Here is a 21390-nt window from a genome sequence, read left to right on the forward strand (position 1 = left end):
CCATGTCTGTGCATGTTAGATTCAATAAAATGTATGTCTCAAAAATGGCGGACATTTAGACAAAAATGCACTCAAGTCCTTGACCGGGTTAGATTTCTTAATCAGGCGCACATCAGCTGAAATACGCCCAAAATTCATCTCTGAATGAATTTAGGATATCTTACTCCAGCGCAGTGTTAATCAGGACTGCCTCTGTGTAAAATCACTGAAAAATTGTCACACTCGCAATCATTCACATGCCAGAAGTATTCTGCACAAAAAGTAGTGCTACTACAAGAACAGATCGGTCAGATGTTTCTTTCTGATCTTTCCGATGTAAAACGATATTTTCCATACGTTACATGATCAGCATAAACTAAAAAATAAGTGAAGTGGCTAAAAATAAATGACAGCTTAGAAAACATTGCAGGATTTTACATTTGCTGATGAGAACGGTATTTTAACTTTTCTTTTGTTTACTGTCTATTTCTGAACAGCCATGTTTGTGAAATAATTTTTTAAAGGGTATTTTCAACTTTTAAAGTTACCCCTTATCCATGGGGATGTCAGCATTCGGATGTACAATAAGGCCCCATGCATCACTATAAATCCATACCACACAGAACTGTGATACGAGTGGGTGTACAGTGGGGGGCTCGAGGCTGTGCAGACAATGGGCACCTACTGGTTACAGGTTCTCCTATACAGCTGTAGTTGGGCTGACAACGATGTTTCAAGAGGCAGAAACTCCTAATAGTTTTGGGAAGTGACTTGAAAACTACATCAAAACAAAAAGCCTGTATTCTGCTACTTGTGATCAGAATGTCAAAACTTTTGAAAAGACCATAACAACCCCCCATTTACAGTCACAGATAATAATTTTCTTAAAAAAAAAAATAGATAAAAACCCAACCACCTTCAGTAATTTGTTAGGGACAGAAAACATCATCACTGCTGAAAGACCTTTAATCTATTAGCAATTAGTAACATAACACAGAAGTTATTTTCTTTTATACCGGCTGCAACCTACAAATTCTAAAGTTCTTAGTATTTTAACAGACAAATATCTCACATGAAGAAATACATTGTTATAATGTAGCAGCATGTCCACTAATACAATAATAGCACTGACATTGCCGTTGGCTCCATGTATTTCCCTTACTGACACATGCATTGCTGTATTCCGAGAGTTACATGGACACCTATGGCGCATACTCTAGCTAGGAGACCACCTCTCTGTACAGCTCCTATAGATGGCCACTCATGTGTCTCAGAATGTACACAGGCATAATATCATATATTGTCAATCTCCAGTTGTCTATCTGTGTAATGCAAAGAACTGATTAAAAGCCAGTTAATTAGATTAGTCTTCCTAGTACCAGTTTGCGCCTCAACGTTCTCTTCTCCCAAAGACCCCCACCCATGTACCTGAGTATCCTGCAGACCCAGTCTCACTGAGCCCTGCTGACAATCTTGCTACTGGGAGCACTGCTATTTTTAGGGTTGGATTTGCTGACTCTGACCTTGGTGATGAGGTGGAGCAGCTTGCAGAAAGGGGGGGCGAACTCTGCTTGTTAGACAACTGTGTTAGGAGCCAGGAGACCCTGAAATCCCACTTATTTTCTATAGACAATAGCCGTAATGTTAACTTTTACCTTCAAGTTAAGAAATAGTACTGACCATGTCCAGGGCGGGAACAAAAGGTAGAAAGAGGTAGGCAACTGCCAAGGGTCCTACCTCAGACCATGAATGGGGCACAGTTTAAAGAAAAAAGAATTATTAATATTGCTGCATGGTTTTGCTGGTGCCGCTAATGACCCACTCCAGTACACAGCAATAGTGGTGACCTGGACTCAGACAGACAGTAACCAGTAATGAGGGAAAATGGGAACAGCATCTAGTCCAGGTGAAGAGAATAAAGATGCTTTATTCCGCCATGGATGCAACATTTCAACCTATTATAGGTCTTTATCAAGTATACAAGGTATTACAAATGGCAGACTTATATAGTGTGGAGGTACACACCACCAAACACCATGAAGGTACTGTCCACAGATCTAAATCACATATAATACAAAACATCACATACATATCCCATATTAACAAGCAATAGCTTTCATTATACATATATCATAAATATTTGAAAGAATAATAACTTAATCAATCCATAGTAATGTTATTTAATGCAATCCCATATCGGATAGTCCTCCAATTAACAATATGCATCCTTGTCACCATGGATACCAGGGGCCAATCCTTAAGCAAGCTCATAATGCTGTGTTAAGTTACTATGCAGGTCCAATCAGGATCATTCATGCTAAATGCGCCAAAATGGAGAGGAGGGAAAAGATTCAAAATACAGAAAGAACCCAGGGGCCTCAATGTTGAATATACTTTACACACGTGTTTAACTTCGAGCATTCCCGCTTTCTCCTTTGAATCACATTGGTATTTGTTTTTAATCACTCATATATATTTTTTCCTTTCTTTACAGGGACCTTGTTTTTTGGGAATGGCCGGAGGATATGGGGACAGAGATTGATTGAAGATACACCTTAGATATTTGAATATTCCAATGAATATACTGTATATGCATTGTGTATACAGATTTAAATCATAAATCATCGATCTTTCTCTCCCCTATCCTCTGCTTTTTTCCTCTCTCCCTTTTCCCCTTTTTTCTTTTCTTTTTGCTATCTACTTTTTTTTTAAAATTTCACCTTAATCAATTAAGGTTTCTCAGATGTACCAAAGGAGCTGTTTTTTTTTTTGTCGCCATGAGACTGTCCTGTTGCCATGGATCTGGCTGGGTTCACTCCCCCCAACTGACATGCCGGGCGCGCGTGCACATGCGCACTGTGTTTGGATGTTACAAGGTTTTTGGTCACATGACGACAGTCAGGTGACCATGCTTTACTGACGCGGGGCAGTGACACATGCGCGGTTCAGCGTTGGTGAGCTGGGAGTCAGCCGGTGTTTGGCGGTAAGTTCAGACATGCTCTGACTATGTGAACGCCTGTGATTGGCGAATTTATGGTTTCATTTTGGCGCATTTAGCATGGATGATGTTAAAGGGACTCTGTCACCTGAATTTGGAGAGAACAATTTTCAGTCATATGAGCGGGGTTTTCGGGTGTTTGATTCACCCTTTCCTTACCCGCTGGCTGCATGCTGGCTGCAATATTGGATTGAAGTTCATTCTCTGTCCTCCGTAGTACATGCCTGCACAAGGCAATCTTGCCTTATGCAGGCGTGTACTATGGAGGACAGAGAATGAACTTCAATCTAATATTGCAGCCAGCATGCAGTGAGCGGGTAAGGAAAGGGTGAATCAAACACCCGAAAACCCCGCTCATATGACTGAAAATTGTTCCCTCCAAATTCAGGTGACAGAGTCCCTTTAAACATAAAGGGGAGCGAAAAACAGAAATGCAAAAACTAAAATGGGCTCCGGCGCGAAGGGGTTAATATGGGATATGTATGTGATGTTTTGTATTATATGTGATTTAGATCTGTGGGCAGTATCTTCATGGTGATTGGTGGTGTGTACCTCCACACTATATAAGTCTGCCATTTCTAATACCTTGTATACTTGATAAAGACCTATAATAGGTTGAAACGCTGTATCCATGGTGGAATAAAGCATCTTTATTTTCTTCACCTGGACTAGACGCTGTTCCCTTTTTTTCTGAAATCTATGCCTTTCCAAGTTGTTCCTTGGACTAAGAGCGTACGTCCATACTTAGTGAGTGCTGTCAGCTTTTCTTCTTATGCTTAGACAGTAGGCAGCGTCAGTGACAGCACCGACGTTGCCCCTGCGGCTCCAGCAAGTTATACTCTTTTGTGTGCTCATTGCGAGTGATGGCTGGGGTGCAGTCAGATCAGTGAGCGGTGTCAGAGTTACTCACAATGCTCATTGCCTCCGTCCTGTCCATCACTGACAATGATCACGCTAAAAACCATTGTGACACCGCTCAACAGTCTGCTTGCACTACAGCCTTACGGACAGGATAACAAGTGTGCTTAGCTTGCTCACTGTGAGTGATAAGTGGGGCTCTGGGAGACTGATGAGCGGTGACTCACTGACACTGCTCACTGATCTACCTGTGACTAGCCATCACTCACAGTGAGCACACTAAAGAGCATAACTTGTAAGTGCTCAGGGATGGTTGGGGGCAATAGCAGCACCAGTGCAGTCATGCCAGAAAAGAACAGTGCAGCCAGCAAGTTCAGTGGCAATGAGAAAACCAACGAGCACTGTATGCATTTCAGTGCCATGCTAGCTCCGGAGTTAGCGCAGTGCTCCATATCTTACATCAATGAGCATGTCATATATTGTGGTGGAGGGAGGATGAGTGGAAGAATTATATTAGTGTAAAGTCTATCAGCAGCAGTCAGCCCAACAAGTCTAACTTGGACAGAGTTTGCTGAAGCCACTCTGTCTAGCAGATCCAAGAGAATTCCCGGCTTTCACCAGTTAAACCTTATACAGGAATCTGGACTTACTCCTGGGTCCACTGGGTTGCAAGCACAGACTGGCTGCTGGACATAGAAACCGGCCTGAGACAAGGATGATCAAACTAAAGCTAAGTTCACATTAGCGTCTCTGTGCGCAGCGTATCATCTGCATTCGCAAACGCATGCCAAAACACATTCAAACGCATGGTTACACTGCATTTTTTACCCGTATCAGCTTACGCATGAAGCCAAAAAACGCTGCGTGTGCATGCGTTTGTATGTATTTTGGCATGCATTTGCGTTTTTTCAGCGCATGCGTTCAAATTTTCAAAGAATTTTGTTATTCGGCAAATTCTGTTCCAGGAGAATTTCCTTGACAAAAGCCACACCCAATGGGTGTGTCTCATGGGGATTCTGTATATCTGGACCCTACACAGATTAAATCCTCATCTTTTGCTCCTGTATCCAGCTGCAAGATGGGTCTTGGTATGGACAGCTTCTATCATAATCTGGATTTGGAATTGAAATTGTCTTTTGCCTTTGCTGTCATCGTTGCTACTGGCAACACCCCATCGTTGAAGTCTGAGAGAACCATGGAGCCTAGCACTCGTTGTACACTGATCTACGTGAAAACCCGGAGAAGTTTTTTGAATACACGAGGATGTCTGAACAGAGCTTCGATGAATTGCTGCAACGTGTGCGAGGATCCATCACCAGGCAGGACACGCCACTACATAGAACAATTCCTGCTGAGGAACGTCTGTTGGTGACCCCGAGGTACGTAATTTTGAAAAATAAACACATCGTTTGTATTATTGTTAGAAAAGCCATGTACTGATTTTTTTTTCGTAGAAAGAAACGGTGTGGATCCAGCTCCGGGATAAAAATGCAAAATTTTATTTAAACATTTAAAACGCTGCTAGAACATGACCAGCATGAAGGTGACGGAGAGCAACCAGCACCTGGACGCGTTTCGGGCAACAAAGATGCCCTTAGTCCTCAGTACCCATACTGAGGACTAAGGGCATCTTTGTTGCCCGAAACGCGTCCAGGTGCTGGTTGCTCTCCGTCACCTTCATGCTGGTCATGTTCTAGCAGCGTTTTAAATGTTTAAATAAAATTTTGCATTTTTATCCCGGAGCTGGATCCACACCGTTTCTTTCTACATACCAATCAGTGTTGTGGCAGCAACACTCTGTATCCGTGCTCGGACTGACTTCTACCATCTCGTCTGAACTAAGGGTGAGCTGAAATACCGTTCTTTTTTTATGTACTGATTTTTTTTCCCCTAGTTTCTGCTCCTCAGATTCCTTGGCTACCGGAGAGACCTTAAGATCTCTACATTTCCAATTCTGGATTGGAGTGTCCACCCTTTCTGGGATTGTTGGAGACACCAGCCGTGCTTCATGTGACATTCTGCGAGCAGAATTACTCCCTCAACCCACAACTGAACTCTGGCTGAAAAATGCAGCAAAATTCAATGAAATTTCTAATTTTCCTAACTGTGTGGGGGCTGTGGATGGCAAACACATTCGGATTCTGAAACCTGCTGGAAATGGATCTGAGCATTTCAATTACAAAAAATACTTTTCAATTGTTCTCACGGCGATTGCAGAAGCAGAGTGTCGATTTGTTGACGTTGGCTCATTTGGAGGAGGAAATGACTCACAGACTTTCAAAAACTCTGACATGGGCCAACATTTGTATGGTAATAATTTTAATTTTCCACCACCATACCCTTTTCCGAAAACTGAAGGACCGCCAATGTCGTTTGTTGTGGTTGGGGATGAAGAGAAAATTGGTGTGCACTAAGGTTGGAATAAAGCGAGGTGCAGGTGTAGAGGACTGGAGTGTCCTAACACATTACGACTAGATATAATACACCGCACACTCTAAGTATATCACTTGTGAAAATTTGCAATTTATTGAGGTGCTATAGACATATCATTCAACAATGCAAGGTGCGACCAGAAGTCAAACTGACAACGTTTCGACTCTTCCCGAGTCTTTATCAAAATGGTCGCTTAGCAAGGTGAATAGTAGTATAGCAAAAATAGTATCCTCGTGGTATAAAGAATATCTTAAGAAGTGGTATAAATAGTATAAATAATGGGCAAGTGGCCTTTCCTATAGGAACCGCAAGTATAGTCTTCTAGTTATGGTGAAAAGTACTTCTGTAACTTAAAAAATTGCAGTATTTCTGTTGTGCCTTGTAGTAAGTCCTGGTAGGCTCTATGGGAAAATTAGCCTCGTGTGGTGTATGTATCGCAGTTGGATCCAACGTATCGTTGGTATTGCCTGTTAAATATGTGCCAGGTTAAAAGTACACGTATATTGTAGAAGTATAGGACAGAAGACAGCCACATGGAAAATTACCTAGAACCGCTGGTGGTATAGGGCTGCGATTGGGATTCCTCTGGCAATACCAGTAGGCGGGTGACTGCAGCTATAGAAAAGTGGAAATCAGAGCCCTGCATAAATGTGGCTCCACATTCGCTGTATGCGGTAGTAGCAAATAGACCGTGGGTAGGAGACCTCTGGAGGTGCTGTGTCGTAAAGCGGTGCTCCTGCGCCTTGCTGCGATGTCCGCACATCGCAGCAAGGCGCAGGAGCGCCGCTTTACGACACAGCACCTCCAGAGGTCTCCTACCCACGGTCTATTTGCTACTACCGCATACAGCGAATGTGGAGCCACATTTATGCAGGGCTCTGATTTCCACTTTTCTATAGCTGCAGTCACCCGCCTACTGGTATTGCCAGAGGAATCCCAATCGCAGCCCTATACCACCAGCGGTTCTAGGTAATTTTCCATGTGGCTGTCTTCTGTCCTATACTTCTACAATATACGTGTACTTTTAACCTGGCACATATTTAACAGGCAATACCAACGATACGTTGGATCCAACTGCGATACATACACCACACGAGGCTAATTTTCCCATAGAGCCTACCAGGACTTACTACAAGGCACAACAGAAATACTGCAATTTTTTAAGTTACAGAAGTACTTTTCACCATAACTAGAAGACTATACTTGCGGTTCCTATAGGAAAGGCCACTTGCCCATTATTTATACTATTTATACCACTTCTTAAGATATTCTTTATACCACGAGGATACTATTTTTGCTATACTACTATTCACCTTGCTAAGCGACCATTTTGATAAAGACTCGGGAAGAGTCGAAACGTTGTCAGTTTGACTTCTGGTCGCACCTTGCATTGTTGAATGATATGTCTATAGCACCTCAATAAATTGCAAATTTTCACAAGTGATATACTTAGAGTGTGCGGTGTATTATATCTAGTCGTGGTTGGGGATGAGGCATTTCAAATGTGTGCCAACCTCATAAAACCATACTCGAGTCAGTACTTAAATCACACCAAAAGGGTTTTCAACCACCGACTGACAAGGACACTAAGAACTGTGGAGTGTGCCTTTGGTCTGCTGGCATCGAAATGGCACATTTTGGGGACACCGATCAATCTAAAAACTGAAACAATTGATGATGTTGTCAAAGTGTGTGTTGTTATGCACAATTACATCTTGGCAAAAGAGCAACTACAATTAGAACTTGGCGAACCAGTTGATACCACTTTGCAGGATTACCGTGATCACCCTCTAAGGACTACAGTGGAAGTTGCCTACATGAGGGATAAGTTTGCTGCTCACTTTGTTTCGGATATTGGACGTCTTGCATGGCAAGACGATATGGTTTAATACACTTTAAGTAAATGTTATATGTTTGCTGACTTTACTACATGTTTCCTGACTTTACTACTAATAAAACACCTTCCGTTAAACACCCATTACAACTTGGCTCAACAATACAATACACGCATGTGTTTTTGCATAAAGAGACAAAGAAAACAGGGATTGTGCAAACAAAATTTTTTTTTATTTAACAACAAACAATTGGTTTTATGTTCGGGGTCTGTATGACGGTGATATATTGTGGACCTTGGGGGTGTTGAGCTGTGATAATTGAGTAACATGTGGTGATGAAAGGGTTACAGGGGAAGGGGCAATTAATTGAAGGATTGGCTTCTGCATGGGACTGGACACATTGGGAGTAGAGAACACATTAGCAGTTGAACTGTGGGAAGGGATAGACAAATTGGATCGTGGAAAACCAAGGAGAGGTAGTAACATATTAGACAACAGAGACACATTGGGAGGTGAGGGTGAAGGTGGTAGGACCATTTTTGGCCAACATTTCTTGCTCCTGGTCTTCATTTTCCGGTGCGGCACCAAGTCACCAGTGGGAGTCTTTCTGAGTTTCTTTGTTGTAAGAGTAGGAGTTTTGGCCTCTGTAGCAGCGCATGGTGCTGGACAGTGCAGCATGGTGGATGCTGCTTGCTGCAGGGGTGCTGCACTATGGAGCGAGGTGGATGCTGCTTACTGCAGGGGTGCTGCACTCTAGAGTGTGGTGGATGCTGCACTGTGGAGCGTGGTAGATGCTGCTTGCTGCAGGGGTGCTGCACTCTGGAGCATGGTGTAGCTGTGAACTGGGGGAACAGGTTAGTGATGCTGTGCTTGTTGATGCTGGTAAAATCCAGCCTGCAACTGATAGCTTCAGGACTGCTGCTGTAATGCCTGGCTGTAAGCAGCCTGGCAGGCCTGCATGACGTTCAGCTGGAGTGAGCCCACTGTCCAGTCTATCTCCAATCACCTTCATCCCATCCTGGAAGACCGAGCTTAAGTGAATAAACTCGGGCATGACTGACCTCTCCCAGGCCCTCTGACGCTGATGAGAAATCCCAACAAAAGCAGTGGCAGAGGGCTGGGAGAAGGAAAAACCTGATGGACCGGCTGCCTGTTCCCCAGCCTGTGAAGCCTGCCTGGTTGCTACATCGCTGGTGGATGATTGGGACTGTTCGTTGGCTGGTCGATGAGGGGCCGCTTCAATGGAGAAAGATCCATGTTCTATAGTGCTTCTCCAGGTTCTGTGTGTAAAATAAAAGAAAATCATTACTAAAATTTTTTTAAAGTTTATATAATAGTTCGACAACAGAAAAGATACTCACGTTCGCTGAGCAAGAGCAGGCCTCAGAAAAGACAGCATACAATTGTATTTGTACTTTGAAAGCTTTGGAAAGCTTTTAACCTGCATCTCCTGTCTGATATCCTTATTGAAGTGAGCCTTTATCGAACGACAAGGAAGTTTTACTCTCTTGACTATGAAGGGGGAAGAAAAAAAAATTAATTGTAAAAAAAGACAACATTTACAGCAAAACACAGACCACCTTGAAATACTTACGAAAATCCTTTCTGACTTTTTGCCTTGCATGGTCCCAGTCATCCAAAAGCGATCTGGCCACTTCTTCCCAGAGTCGTCGAGTCAGAATGATTACGATTACGGGGTCCCACAACGCTACACGCTCTTGAACCAGTGGAATGGGTAGTTCATTGTCAATGATATGTTGATCTTCCTCACGCTGATGAACCTATAGATCAAATAAAATAGTAAAAAAAAATTAAGTACTACAGTTTTAAATATACAAAACTGAAAAAAAATCCAATTACAAGTCTGATAATGAAAAGAATACTTACACTCTGTCTTTCCTCCTCAGGAATTTGAACCCAACGAACCTGGAAAGATTCATTTCCACTTGACTGCTCCTGCTCTTCCACACTGGAAGGTTCCTGTAAAGAAAATACATGATTTACCACATGTGTAGTATTGCCAGTCAATACATACCAATCAGTATATCAACTGTGATTACATAATCAGTGTCATGTCCACCCTGGGAAGCAGTCAGGTCTTCACTGGAGAACATGTTTGAAAAGCAGGCAGCAGTCAACTGAAACACTGCAGAAAATAACAGATAAGAAAAATTGAACTTGTTAAAAGAGCCAAAGCAAAAAAAAATAAATTTGAAGGCCAATACTTACATTACAGGCAGCAGTCCAATAGCACAGCACTGGAAAAGCAGCACAACACGGGGACAGCAGCACCGCACTGCAAAAGCAGCACAAAATGGGGACAGCAGCACCGCACAGTCTACAAGAAAAAAAAAAAGGAAAACATAAAATACAAAGTGATGAAGGGTGTGAGACTGGGCAGAGCAACATAGTACACACATTCATATTTACACAGGGCCACAGGAGCAATCCACAACAGGTAATCAAGGACTGAAAGGAGCAAGCCAGGCAAAGAGTCCAGGACAGGAAAAACACACAGTCTAGAAGGAACACACAGTCTAGAAGGTTGACTGGGACAAAGTCCTCAGAAATAAGAATACAGATAATAAAATAATAAAATGGGAAATGTTTAAGAACATCCTAAATAGGCACTGTAAGTGGTTTATACCTTATGGGAATAAAAGGACAAGAAATAGGAAAAACTCAATATGGATAAACAAAGACGTAAGAGGGGCAATTAACAGTAAAAAGAAAGCATTTAATCTACTAAAACAGGATGGCACCGTCGAAGCTCTAAAAAAAATATAGGGAGAAAAAAATACTTTATCTAAAAAACGAATTAAACCCTTTCTGACATTAGACGTACTACCCCGTTGAGGTGGGGTGGGCCCGTATGACCACCGATGGCATAGTACATCATAGCGATCGGCCACGCTCACGGGGGGAGCGCGGCCGGGTGTCAGCTGACTATCGCAACTGACATCCGGCACTATGTGCCAGGAGCGGTCACGGACCACCCCCGGCACATTAACCCCTGGCACACTGCGATCAAACATGATCGCAGTGTTCCGGCGGTATAGGGAAGCATCGCGCAGGGAGGGGGCTTCCCTGCGTGCTTCCCTGAGACCCCCGGAGCAACGCGATGTGATCGCTTTGTTCCGAGGGTCTCTTACCTCCTCCTCCCTGCAGCAGGCCCGGATTCAAAATGGCAACGGGGGGCCTTCCAGGTCCTGCAGGGAGGTGGCTTACCAGTGCCTGCTCAGAGCAAGCGCTGGTAAGCCTGCAGGAGTGCACGTGTGTGGCGGTTCAGTAGGTTGAGGATCACTGCAGGCTGTAGGCTTGTTGGAAGAGGTAAGTCTTCAGATTCTTTTTGAAGGTTTCTATGGTAGGCGAGAGTCTGATGTGTTGGGGGTAGAGAGTTCCAGAATATGGGGGAAGCACGGGAGAAGTCTTGGATGCGGTTGTGGGAAGAAGAAATGAGAGGGGTGTAGAGAAGGAGATCTTGAGAGGATCGGAGGTTGCGTGTAGATTAGTACTGGGACACCATGTCACAGATGTATGCAGGAGACAGGTTGTGGATGGCTTTGTATGTCATTGTAAGGGTTTTAAACTGGAATCTCTGGGCGATAGGAAGCCAGTAAAGAGCTTGGCATAGGGAAGAGGCTGGGGAATAGCGGGGAGACAAGTAGATTAGTCGGTGAGCAGAGTGTAGGATGCATTTGAGTGGTGCCAGAGTGCTAGAGGGGAGGCCAGAGAGTAGGATGTTGCAGTAGTAAAGGCGGGAGATGACAAGGGCATACACTAGTGTTTTGGTGGTGTCGCGGTCAAGGAATGCGGGATCTGGGAAATATTTTTGAGTTTCAGATGGCAGGAGGAGGCAAGGGCTTGGATATGTGGCTTGTGGCAGAGTCCAGGATCACCCCGAGGCACCGGGCGTGTGGGACTGGGGAAAGTGAGCAGCCATTGACATTGATGGATAGGTCTGGTGGAGGGGTAGAGTGAGATGGGGGAAAGATGATGAATTCTGTTTTGTTCATGTTCAGCAAGCAGAAAAGAAGGCCGAGATAGTAGACAGACAGTGTGGGATTTTGGTAAGTAAGGAGGTGAGGTCAGGTCCGAATAGGTAGATCTGCGTGTCATTGGCGTAGTGATGATACTACATACAGTGGGATTCTATAAGCTGTTCCAGGCCGGAGGTGTAGATGGAGAAGAGTAGGGGTCCTAGAACAGAGCCTTATAATAATAATCATTTTTATTTATATAGCGCCAACATATTCCGAAGCACTTTACAATTAAGCGGGGACAATCTACAAGGAAATGGGGGCGACACAATAGGTGAAAAGTGCTTGTTATTTCAGGTCTGGCAATTATAATAAATAGGGATTTTCATATAAAGCTGCATGATGCGGTCATCAGCCCGTGTGTTTAAGTGCATTTATGTGCATGGAGGGTGTGGAGACAGATGAATAGTAGGGTGCAGATTCGGAATAATATTTGGAAGGAGGGAACGGGTCAAAGTTAGTTTACTGAGTAGTTGATGTGGTAGGCTTGTTTGAAGAGATGGTTTTTTTAAAGCGCGCTTGAATAGGTTGGGGCTAGGTATCAGCCTGATCGTCTGGGGAAGTGCATTCCAGAAAGCTGGTGCAGCACGAGAGAAGTCTTGGAGACGGAGGTGCGAGGTTCAGATTACGGGGGATGTTAGTCTTAGGTCATTTGTAGAACGGAGGGCATGTGTAGGGCGATAGACAGAGCTGAGAGAGGAGATATAAGGGGGTGCAGAACTGTGGAGAGCTTTGTGGGTGAGAGAGATGAGTTTATACTGGACCCTGTAGCAAATGGGTAGCCAGAGTAATGACTGGCATAAGATGGAGGCATCGGTGAAGCGGCTGGACAGACATATGACCCTGGCTACCGCATTCAAGATGGATTGGAGAGGAGAAAGTTTGGTAAGAGGGAGACCGATCAGAAGAGAGTTGCAGTAGTCCAGATGGGAATGAATAAGAGTGACAGTAAGAGTCTTAGCAGTTTCAAAGGTGAGAAAAGGTCAGATTCTGGAGATGTTTTTAAGATGCAGGTGACAAGAGCGAGTGAGTGATCGGATATAGGGAGTAAAAGAAAGTTCGGTGTCGAATGTGACCCCAAGACGACAGCGGGCATGCTGCTTGGGAGTTATGGTTGAACCCTCCAGGGTAATTTTGATGTTGGGTAGAGTGAGGTTAGTAGAAGGGAGAAACACAAGAAGTTCCATTTTGAAGAGATTTAGTTTCAGATAGACGGAGGACATGATGTTAGAGACAGCAGACGGACAATCCTTGGTATTGTGGGTAGGGGTGATGTCAGGGGAAGAATTGTATAATTGGGTGTCATCAGCATAGATGTGGTGGTACTGGAACCCAAATCTGCTGATTGTTTGTCCAATAGGGGCAGTGTATAGAGAGGAGGGGGCCTAGGACTGAGCCCTGCGGAACCCCAATAGTAAGGGGATGAGGAGAGGAAGAGGAGCCGGCAAAAGATACAGTGAAGGAGCGGTCAGAGAGGTAGGAGAACCAGGAAAGGGCAGTGTCCTTGAGGCCTATAGAGCGGAGCATAGGGAGGAGGAGCTGATGATCCACAGTGTCGAATGCTGCGGAGAGATCCAGGAGAATCAGCAGGGAGCACTGACCTTTGGATTTAGCTGTTATTAGATCATTAGAGACCTTGAGCCTTGAGGAACACCGACAGACAAGGGGCGAAGTGAGGAGATGGTATGGTGGAGGGAGACACTGAATGTTCGGTCAGTCACATATGTCGAGATCCAGGATAGGGCCAAGTCTGTAATGCCAAGAGATGAGAGGATCTGTAGAAGAAGGGAGTGGTCCACAGTGTCAAAGTTAGAAGACAGGTCAAGGAGAAGGAGGACAGAGTAGTGTCGCTTGCTCTTGGCTGTTAGTAGGTCATTGGTGACTTTAGTTAGGGCAGTTTCAGTTGAGTGATGGGGTTGGAAGGCAGATTGTAAAGGGTCAAAGAGGGAGCAGGAGGAGAGGTGGGAGGAAAGTTCAAGATGGTATGTTGTTCCAGTAATTTTGAGGCATAAGGGAGAAGAGATATTGGGCGATAGCTAGACACAGAGGATGGGTCGGGGGAGGGCTTTTTGACGATGGGTGTGATCTTGGCATGTTTGAAGGATGAGGGGAAGACATCTGTTGTGAGTGAGAGATTGAAGAGGTGTGTTAGGGTTGGGATGAAGACCGTGGCAAGGTTAGGGATGAGGGGAGACGGAAGCGCGTCAAGCGTGCAGGTGGTGTGGTGTGACCTTGACAGGAGGGTGGAGAGCTGATCTGCCATGGTGAAGCTGGTTTTGGAGGAACAGGGATGAACAGCTAAGAGGGGTGTTGGGTGCTGTGGGCCAAAGGTTTCTCTGATCGGCCGAATTGAGTGTTGCTGTTATTGTGGTATTATAAAAAGTGGCAGCAGCATCTGTGTCATGAAGGGAGGCTATGTCTGTAAGAGGGAGAAGGGACTCGGAGAGTGATTGTAAGTTGAGGTGTTTTAGATTTCTGCGAGGGTGAGTGAGTTTATGAGGAATCGCTCCTGTCAAATGAATCTAATCAGTTTTTATGAAGAAGTAAGCTAGAGACTGGACCAAGGTGAGTCATTGGACGTGGTATATCTCGATTTTTCCAAAGCATATGATGCCGTGCCACACAAGAGGTTGGTACACAAAATGAGAATGCTGGGTTGGGGGAAAATGTGTGTAAATGGGTAAGTAACTGGCTTAGTGATAGAAAGTAGAGAGTGGTTATAAATTGGAATATTCTCTGGGTTGCTGTGACCAGTTGGGCTCTGCAGGGGTCGGGGTTGGGACCTATTCTCATTCTCTATTCAACATATTTATTAACGATCTGGTAGAAGGTTTACACCGTAAAATATCGATATTTGCAGATGATACAATCTATGTAAAGCACTCAATACTGTCTTTTGTTTGTAGGCGATACCGATCCCATTGGCGGGGAGGTAATGAGGGCTCCCAAAGCAAAAGTGACTGAAGAACGTACTTCATCACACCACCCAGACATCCGCTTAGAAAACGGGTTGCGGGGCAATCAGAACTCAGTTATGGCCCATAGCAAACACAGATACGTGTGCCCCGGCCTTGCTTCACTGGAGCACTGAAACACGCCCAGCCACAACACACAAATTCCTGTCCCACTTTGCAGGGGGCGCAAGACACCACTTCTGAAGCCAGAGCAGTGCGAACCATTAGTAGGTTGGATAACAGATAATGCTTCCAGTAGGCTTGGCAGCACCACACAGTCTTCTACACCGTCTAGTTATACCAGTCTAAAGTCCAGATCCTCCTTCCTCCCACCATGTTGAGTCCCAAAAGACTAGTGATCCCACATTAGGACACTCCAAGGAGCTCTTTAGCACAACATTTCTTGACACTCCCATTGAGAAGAAGCTAAGGCGAAACGGCATCATCGGGGTGGCAGCCCGAGCAGTCCTTCTCTACTCTGCACCACAGTAAGTTGCATCTGGCAAGCTCTTTATCACATTACTACTATTCTTTGTGCTCTATTTCCCCATGTTGGACAGAAACACTACTACTATGGAATCCCCACAGGGTCCTGGTAAATAAAGGCACTTATACTCATTACAATGATACTCAGTACCCTAGCGTTGTTTCCTCTCCATACCATGCACATAGCATTTTTTACACTTTGTAAACCATTTGACAACATCTATTCCTGTCTAGATTTGCACTCATTGCACTTTACGACAACTTTCAATTTTTTTCTGAACAACATGAAATCATAGAATTGCCAATTTATGAACTATTGAAGTACTATTGTTTGCAACTATCAATGTTATACAAGACATTGGTTGTCTCGGGGCTGTTTTTTGGTGTTATCTCATGCTTTATCTTTTATACGACTTTTTTAACTCCTTCACGACATGCCCCGTACTAGTACGGCGCATGTCGTGCCTCCCCCTTTGATGTGGGCTCCGGCGCTGAGCCCACATCAAAGTCGAGACATGTCAGCTGTTTTGTACAGCTGACATGTACACGCAATAGCGGCAGGTGGAATCGAGATCCACCTGCTGCTATTAACCAGTTAAATGCCGCTGTCAAATGCTGACAGCGGCATTTAACTACCGCTTCCGGCCGCGCGGCCGGAAATGAGCGCATCGCCGACCCCCGTCACATGATTGGGGGTCAGCGATGTGTCAGGATAGTAACCATAGAGGTCCTTGAGAGCTCTATGGTTACTGATGCCGGCCTGCTGTGAGCGCCACCCTGTGGTCGGCGCTCATAGCAAGCCTGCAATTCAGCTACATAGCAGCGATCTAATGATCGCTGCTATGTAGCTGAGCCAATTGAGTTGTGCCAGTTTCTAGCCTCCCATGGAGGCTATTGAAGCGTGGCGAAAGTTAAAAAAAAAATGTTTTAAAAAATATGAAAAAAATAAAAAAAATGAAAGTTTAAATCACCCTCCTTTTGCCCCATCCAAAATAAAACAATAAAAAATCAAACCTACACATATTTTGTATCACCACGTTCAGAATCGCCCGATCTATCAATAAAAAAAGCATTAACCTGATTGCTAAACAGCGTAGCGAGAAAAAAATTTGAAACGCCAGAATTAGGTTTTTTTGGTCGCCACGACATTGAATTAAAATGCAATAACGGGCGATCAAAAGAACGTATCTGCACAAATGTAGTATCATTAAAAATGTCAGCTCGGCACGCAAAAAATAAGCCCTCACCTGACCCCAGATCAAGAAAAATGGAGATGCTACGGCTATCGGAAAATGGCGCAATTTTTTATTTTTAGCAAAATTTTTCACCACTTAGATAAAAAATAACCTAGACATGTTAGGTGTCTATGAACTCGTAATGACGTAGAGAATCACAGTGGCAGGTCAGTTTTAGCATGTAGTGAACCTAGCAAAAAAGCCAAACAAAAAACAAGTGTGGGATTGCACATTTTTGCAATTTCACCACACGTGGAATTTTTTTCCAGTTTTCTAGTACAAGACATGGTAAAACCAATGGTGTCGTTCAAAAGTACAACTCGTCCTGCAAAAAATAAGCCCTCACATGGCCATATTGATGGAAAAAAAAAACGTTATGGCTCTGGGAAGGAGGGGAGCGAAAAACGAAAACGCAAAAACGAAAAAGGGCTGCGGCATGAAGGGGTTAAAATGAATTTGATAAATAAACTTTGGTAAAAAATCTTTTTAAATTCAGACTATCGTACCTTCCTGTACAGGGATCCAATATCTCTAGAAGTGTGTGTATGTCATCCGAGAGTTCAACCTGCTTGTTTCGAGTACTGAGCACTTCAGCAGTTTACTGCTCGATCACCACTAGTTAGGATTAATGACTTCAGTTCCATATGAAAGTAATGTGTAGTGTTAGCCTATTCATTAAATTGTATAGTCAGAATAATTTATTCATTTATTGAAAATAATCTTGGAGTTCTAAGTTTCAAAGTAGAACTTAATGACCTTTAAAATTTTTATAAAAGTATTTATTTATAAAAAAAAAAATAGTATGCAATGAGAAGAAAAGACTCAATTAATGTTTTTATTAAATTCAGAATGAAAAATAGTAACTGGTAAATGGAAGTGTCCCTTGCTACTGTGCAGCTCTTAAAGGGGTTGGCCCACCAACATGCGGATGCTGATTAAAATGATAGTTTCAGACAGTCTGCAGCACTCACATGACATAATGTTATGAGAGCGCTGGTAGACAGCACTGTTAAAGGGATTGTGCCACCAAAAACAATACATTTAACCAAAGTTTGCAGACGTCATAACTCCAGGGGGAACCAGGGAGCATACTTCAGCAGATGTAAGCATGGCTTGCTATTTTTTTTTTTTTGAGCGAAGCATAATTTTTAATAACTGTAAATTACAAAACCATTTATCTCCACCTTTTTTGCTTTACTAAATTTATTCTTTATGGTGGGACAAGGGAATCTGTCACCTGCAAAATGTAAACTAAACTAATTAAATAAGGCACTTAGCCCCTATAAAAATATTAGCAGTATACAATTCATTCTTGTAATTAGTTTGAAAACTTCTCATATTTGATATGCAAATGAGGATGCTGTGGTGCACCCTTGGCGTAGCAAGAGCTCAGTGCTCCGCTACGCCCCTTCACTTTGCATACAGCATGGTTTCCTGTCACTGGTTGACAGTGCACGCTTGGCCAGAGCACGCACTGACTGAACCCTAACAGCGGTGCTGATTGTGCGCGGCACAGTGTAACAGCAGGACCCACTTTTATCCGGACTGTGGTGCACATAGTGTGAGGGAAGGACTAGCTCACGATTAGGGTCCAGGCAGAGCTTGCTCTGGCCAATCAGAGTCAGGGAACTACTCAGTAAGCAACTTGGTTGGGTTACGATGCATTGAGCTCTTGCCACGCCAAGGGTGCACCGAGGCCCCCTCATTTGCACATGGAATATAAACAGTTTTCAAACTAAACTACAACAATGAAACATATAATGCAAACATCACTTATTTTGGTTAACTTTGAATTTGGGGTGAAAAACTCCCTTTAAGCAATTGAGGACATATCAGATTACACAATAATGCCTTATGTAAAGTAAACCTCTAGTTTTCAATCTACGGTTACACGTTTCTTCTGTTTCTATGATACCATTAGTAATCTGGAGGGATTTATTGGGTTTATATGCATTTACCCAAGTATAGCACATACTTAACATAGTAAACTGTATTTTTTTCTTGCTTCGCCGAACCAATGCATGTTTTTATTTTTGTTGTTAAAATAATAAAACATTGGTGCAGTTCCACAGTGAGTTGTTTCTTTAGAGCTTAGGTCTAACAGTGACCCCCTGCCCTGGATATCGGTCAATCAAACGCTGTGCCTCCCTCCATCCAGACATGAGGGCTCCGTGAGTTGTCGAATAGAAGTTTCTTTCTGTGGCTTCTCCAGCAAAAAGAATCTGCAATGGCTAAAGAAGAAGTGAAGGTAATTTGGTTGTCAGCACATTGAGTCGCATGGAACAATGCAAAGTATGCAACTCTCGCCAATATTAGTGAGCGGTTTTAGCTTTAAACCGTCATGACATATTGCAACAGAATAGCAGAAATTGGTCAGGAAAGTAAATGTAAAAAAATAAACAGCTGAGTTAGCAATGATAAAGGATGACAAATCCCTGGACAAACAAGAAACATCCACAGTATTATGATTATGCTTTACTCTCTATACTGGTTGAACTATGAACGGAAATTATTATCTGTAAGGTGACAACTTGCTAATTGCAAATGGTCCCAACCTTTGAACAAAGCTAAGTCCCTGCATGTGGAGGTAAGCTAAAAAGAGCAGGGAGATATCACTGACAGTCCATAGAAAGTGAATAGAGTGACAGCGCATATATCGGACCATCACTCCTTTCAAATGCTCTGTTTACTCACACTCCTGGTAAAAAGCAAGTTATCACTTCAGACAAGTGGGAACTTGAATATATAAACCTCATAATGCTATGTTCACAGATCGAGTCCTGCTCCTACACTATGTGCGCCACAGTCAGGATAAAAGTGGGTCCTGCCCTCACGCTATGTGCGCCACAGTCAGGATAAAAGTGGGTCCTGCCCCCACACTATGTGCGCCACAGTCAGGATAAAAGTGGGTCCTGCCCTCACACTATGTGTGCCACAGTCAGGATAAAAGCGGGTCCTGCCCCCACACTATGTGCGCCACAGTCAGGATAAAGGCGAGTCCTGCCCCCACACTATGTGTGCCACAGTCAGGATAAAAGTGGGTCCTGCCCTCACACTATGTGCGCCAGTCAGGATAAAAGTGGGTTCTGCCCTCACACTATGTGCACCACAGTCAGGATAAAAGTGGGTCCTGCCCCCACACTATGTGCGCCACAGTCAGGATAAAAGTGGGTCCTGCCCTCACACTATGTGTGCCACAGTCAGGATAAAAGTGGGTCCTGCCCTCACACTATGTGCGCCACAGTCAGGATAAAAGTGGGTCCTGCCCCCACACTATGTGCGCCACAGTCAGGATAAAGGCGAGTCCTGCCCCCACACTATGTGTGCCACAGTCAGGATAAAAGTGGGTCCTGCCCTCACACTATGTGCGCCAGTCAGGATAAAAGTGGGTTCTGCCCTCACACTATGTGCACCACAGTCAGGATAAAAGTGGGTCCTGCCCCCACACTATGTGCGCCACAGTCAGGATAAAAGTGGGTCCTGCCCTCACACTATGTGTGCCACAGTCAGGATAAAAGTGGGTCCTGCCCTCACACTATGTGCGCCACAGTCAGGATAAAAGTGGGTCCTGCCCTCACACTATGTGCACCACAGTCAGGATAAAGGCGAGTCCTGCCCTCACACTATGTGCACCACAGTCAGGATGAAAGTGGGTCCTGCCCCCACACTATGTGCGCCACAATCAGGATAAAAGTGAGTCCTGCCCCCACACTATGTGGGCCACAGTCAGGATAAAGGCGAGTCCTGCCCTCACACTATGTGCGCCACAGTCAGGATAAAAGCGGGTCCTGCCCCCACACTATGTGCGCCACAGTCAGGATAAAAGTGGGTCCTGCTCCCACCCTATATGCGCCACAGTCAGGATAAAAGTGGGTCCAGCCCCCACAGTATGTGCTGCTCAGTCAGGATAAAAGTGGGTCCTGCCCTCTCAATATGTGCGCCACAGTCAGGATAAAAGTGGGTACTGCCCTCTCACTATGTGCACCAAAGTCAAGATATAAGCGAGTCCTACCCTCACACTATGTGCGCCACAGTCAGTATAAAAGTGGGTACTGCCTCCACAATATGTGCGGCACAGTCAGGATAAAAGTGGGTCCTGTCCTCACACTATGTGCTGCACAGTCAGGATAAAAGTGGGTCCTGCCCTCACACTATGTGCGCCACAGTCAGGATAAAAGTGGGTCCTGCCTTCACACTATGTGTGCCACAGTCAGGATAAAAGTGGGCCCTGCCCTCACACTGTGCGCATAAGCATACGTTCAGTGGCTCTGTTGAGGCTTATGGCTGAAACCCCGCAAAACAGGATTGAGGCAAATGTGCTTACGGAGCTATTGATTATACTGATGTAGATGGAATAAAGTGAGCTTTGTCAAACATAATTTCGGCTGTAGAGGCAGTTGAGGCTGACAGCCAAGACGTAGTTGGCTGTACAGAGTTTACAGATTGGAGTCATTAATGTTATATTTTGATAGATCAGTCGTTTAGATGCAGATTGGGATAAGTGTGGTAAATACCTCCTGTGGTATACCAGTTCCTGTGGTGTTTCCTGATGAAGGAGTCTTGAACTCTGAA

At 44.3% G+C, this 21390-nt stretch overlaps 3 protein-coding genes across 4 annotated transcripts in view; all 3 read right to left on the reverse strand.

The window, feature by feature from the left end:
- LOC143768938 (dual specificity phosphatase 29-like) overlaps window positions 1–1470 on the reverse strand; it is a 295682-nt gene extending 294212 nt beyond the window's left edge. Inside the window, exon 1 of the mRNA XM_077257541.1 lies at window positions 1408–1470. The gene's annotated coding sequence lies outside the window, so the exon portion shown is untranslated. The remainder of the gene's footprint in view (window positions 1–1407) is intronic.
- Window positions 1471–8282: 6812 nt separating this feature from the next.
- LOC143764811 (uncharacterized) lies at window positions 8283–13551 on the reverse strand. Of its 2 annotated transcripts, XM_077250790.1 has the most exons (6): window positions 10333–13551; window positions 10164–10249; window positions 9991–10083; window positions 9698–9884; window positions 9465–9615; window positions 8283–9383 (listed from the first exon to the last, which is right to left on the reverse strand). In XM_077250790.1, exons 2-6 carry the CDS (start codon window positions 10215–10217, stop codon window positions 8813–8815), a joined length of 1056 nt encoding a protein of 351 aa, XP_077106905.1. In that variant the 5' UTR covers window positions 10218–10249; window positions 10333–13551; the 3' UTR covers window positions 8283–8812. The 2 variants fall into 2 exon arrangements, with proteins under 2 accessions (XP_077106905.1, XP_077106906.1); XM_077250791.1 differs by having other exon boundaries at window positions 10164–13551.
- A 4088-nt stretch (window positions 13552–17639) lies between these two features.
- PAOX (polyamine oxidase) overlaps window positions 17640–21390 on the reverse strand; it is a 69971-nt gene continuing 66220 nt past the window's right edge. Inside the window, exon 7 of the mRNA XM_077250792.1 lies at window positions 17640–19049. Coding sequence (XP_077106907.1) covers window positions 18903–19049 — 147 coding nt within the window. The 3' untranslated portion in view covers window positions 17640–18902. The remainder of the gene's footprint in view (window positions 19050–21390) is intronic.

Source organism: Ranitomeya variabilis, chromosome 4 (assembly GCF_051348905.1).
Source record: "Ranitomeya variabilis isolate aRanVar5 chromosome 4, aRanVar5.hap1, whole genome shotgun sequence".
In the NCBI taxonomy this organism is placed as follows: domain Eukaryota; kingdom Metazoa; phylum Chordata; class Amphibia; order Anura; family Dendrobatidae; genus Ranitomeya; species Ranitomeya variabilis.

Coding starts and splice junctions, on each gene's coding strand:
- LOC143764811 (XM_077250790.1), bottom strand. CDS start 10,217: ATGTTCTCCAGTGAAGACCTGACTGCTTCCCAGGGTGGACATGACACT. Junction 10,084..10,163: donor GTGGACATGACACTGATTAT/GTAATCACAGTT, acceptor TTTTCTTTACAG/GAACCTTCCAGTGTGGAAGA. Junction 9,885..9,990: donor CTGAGGAGGAAAGACAGAGT/GTAAGTATTCTT, acceptor TTTGATCTATAG/GTTCATCAGCGTGAGGAAGA.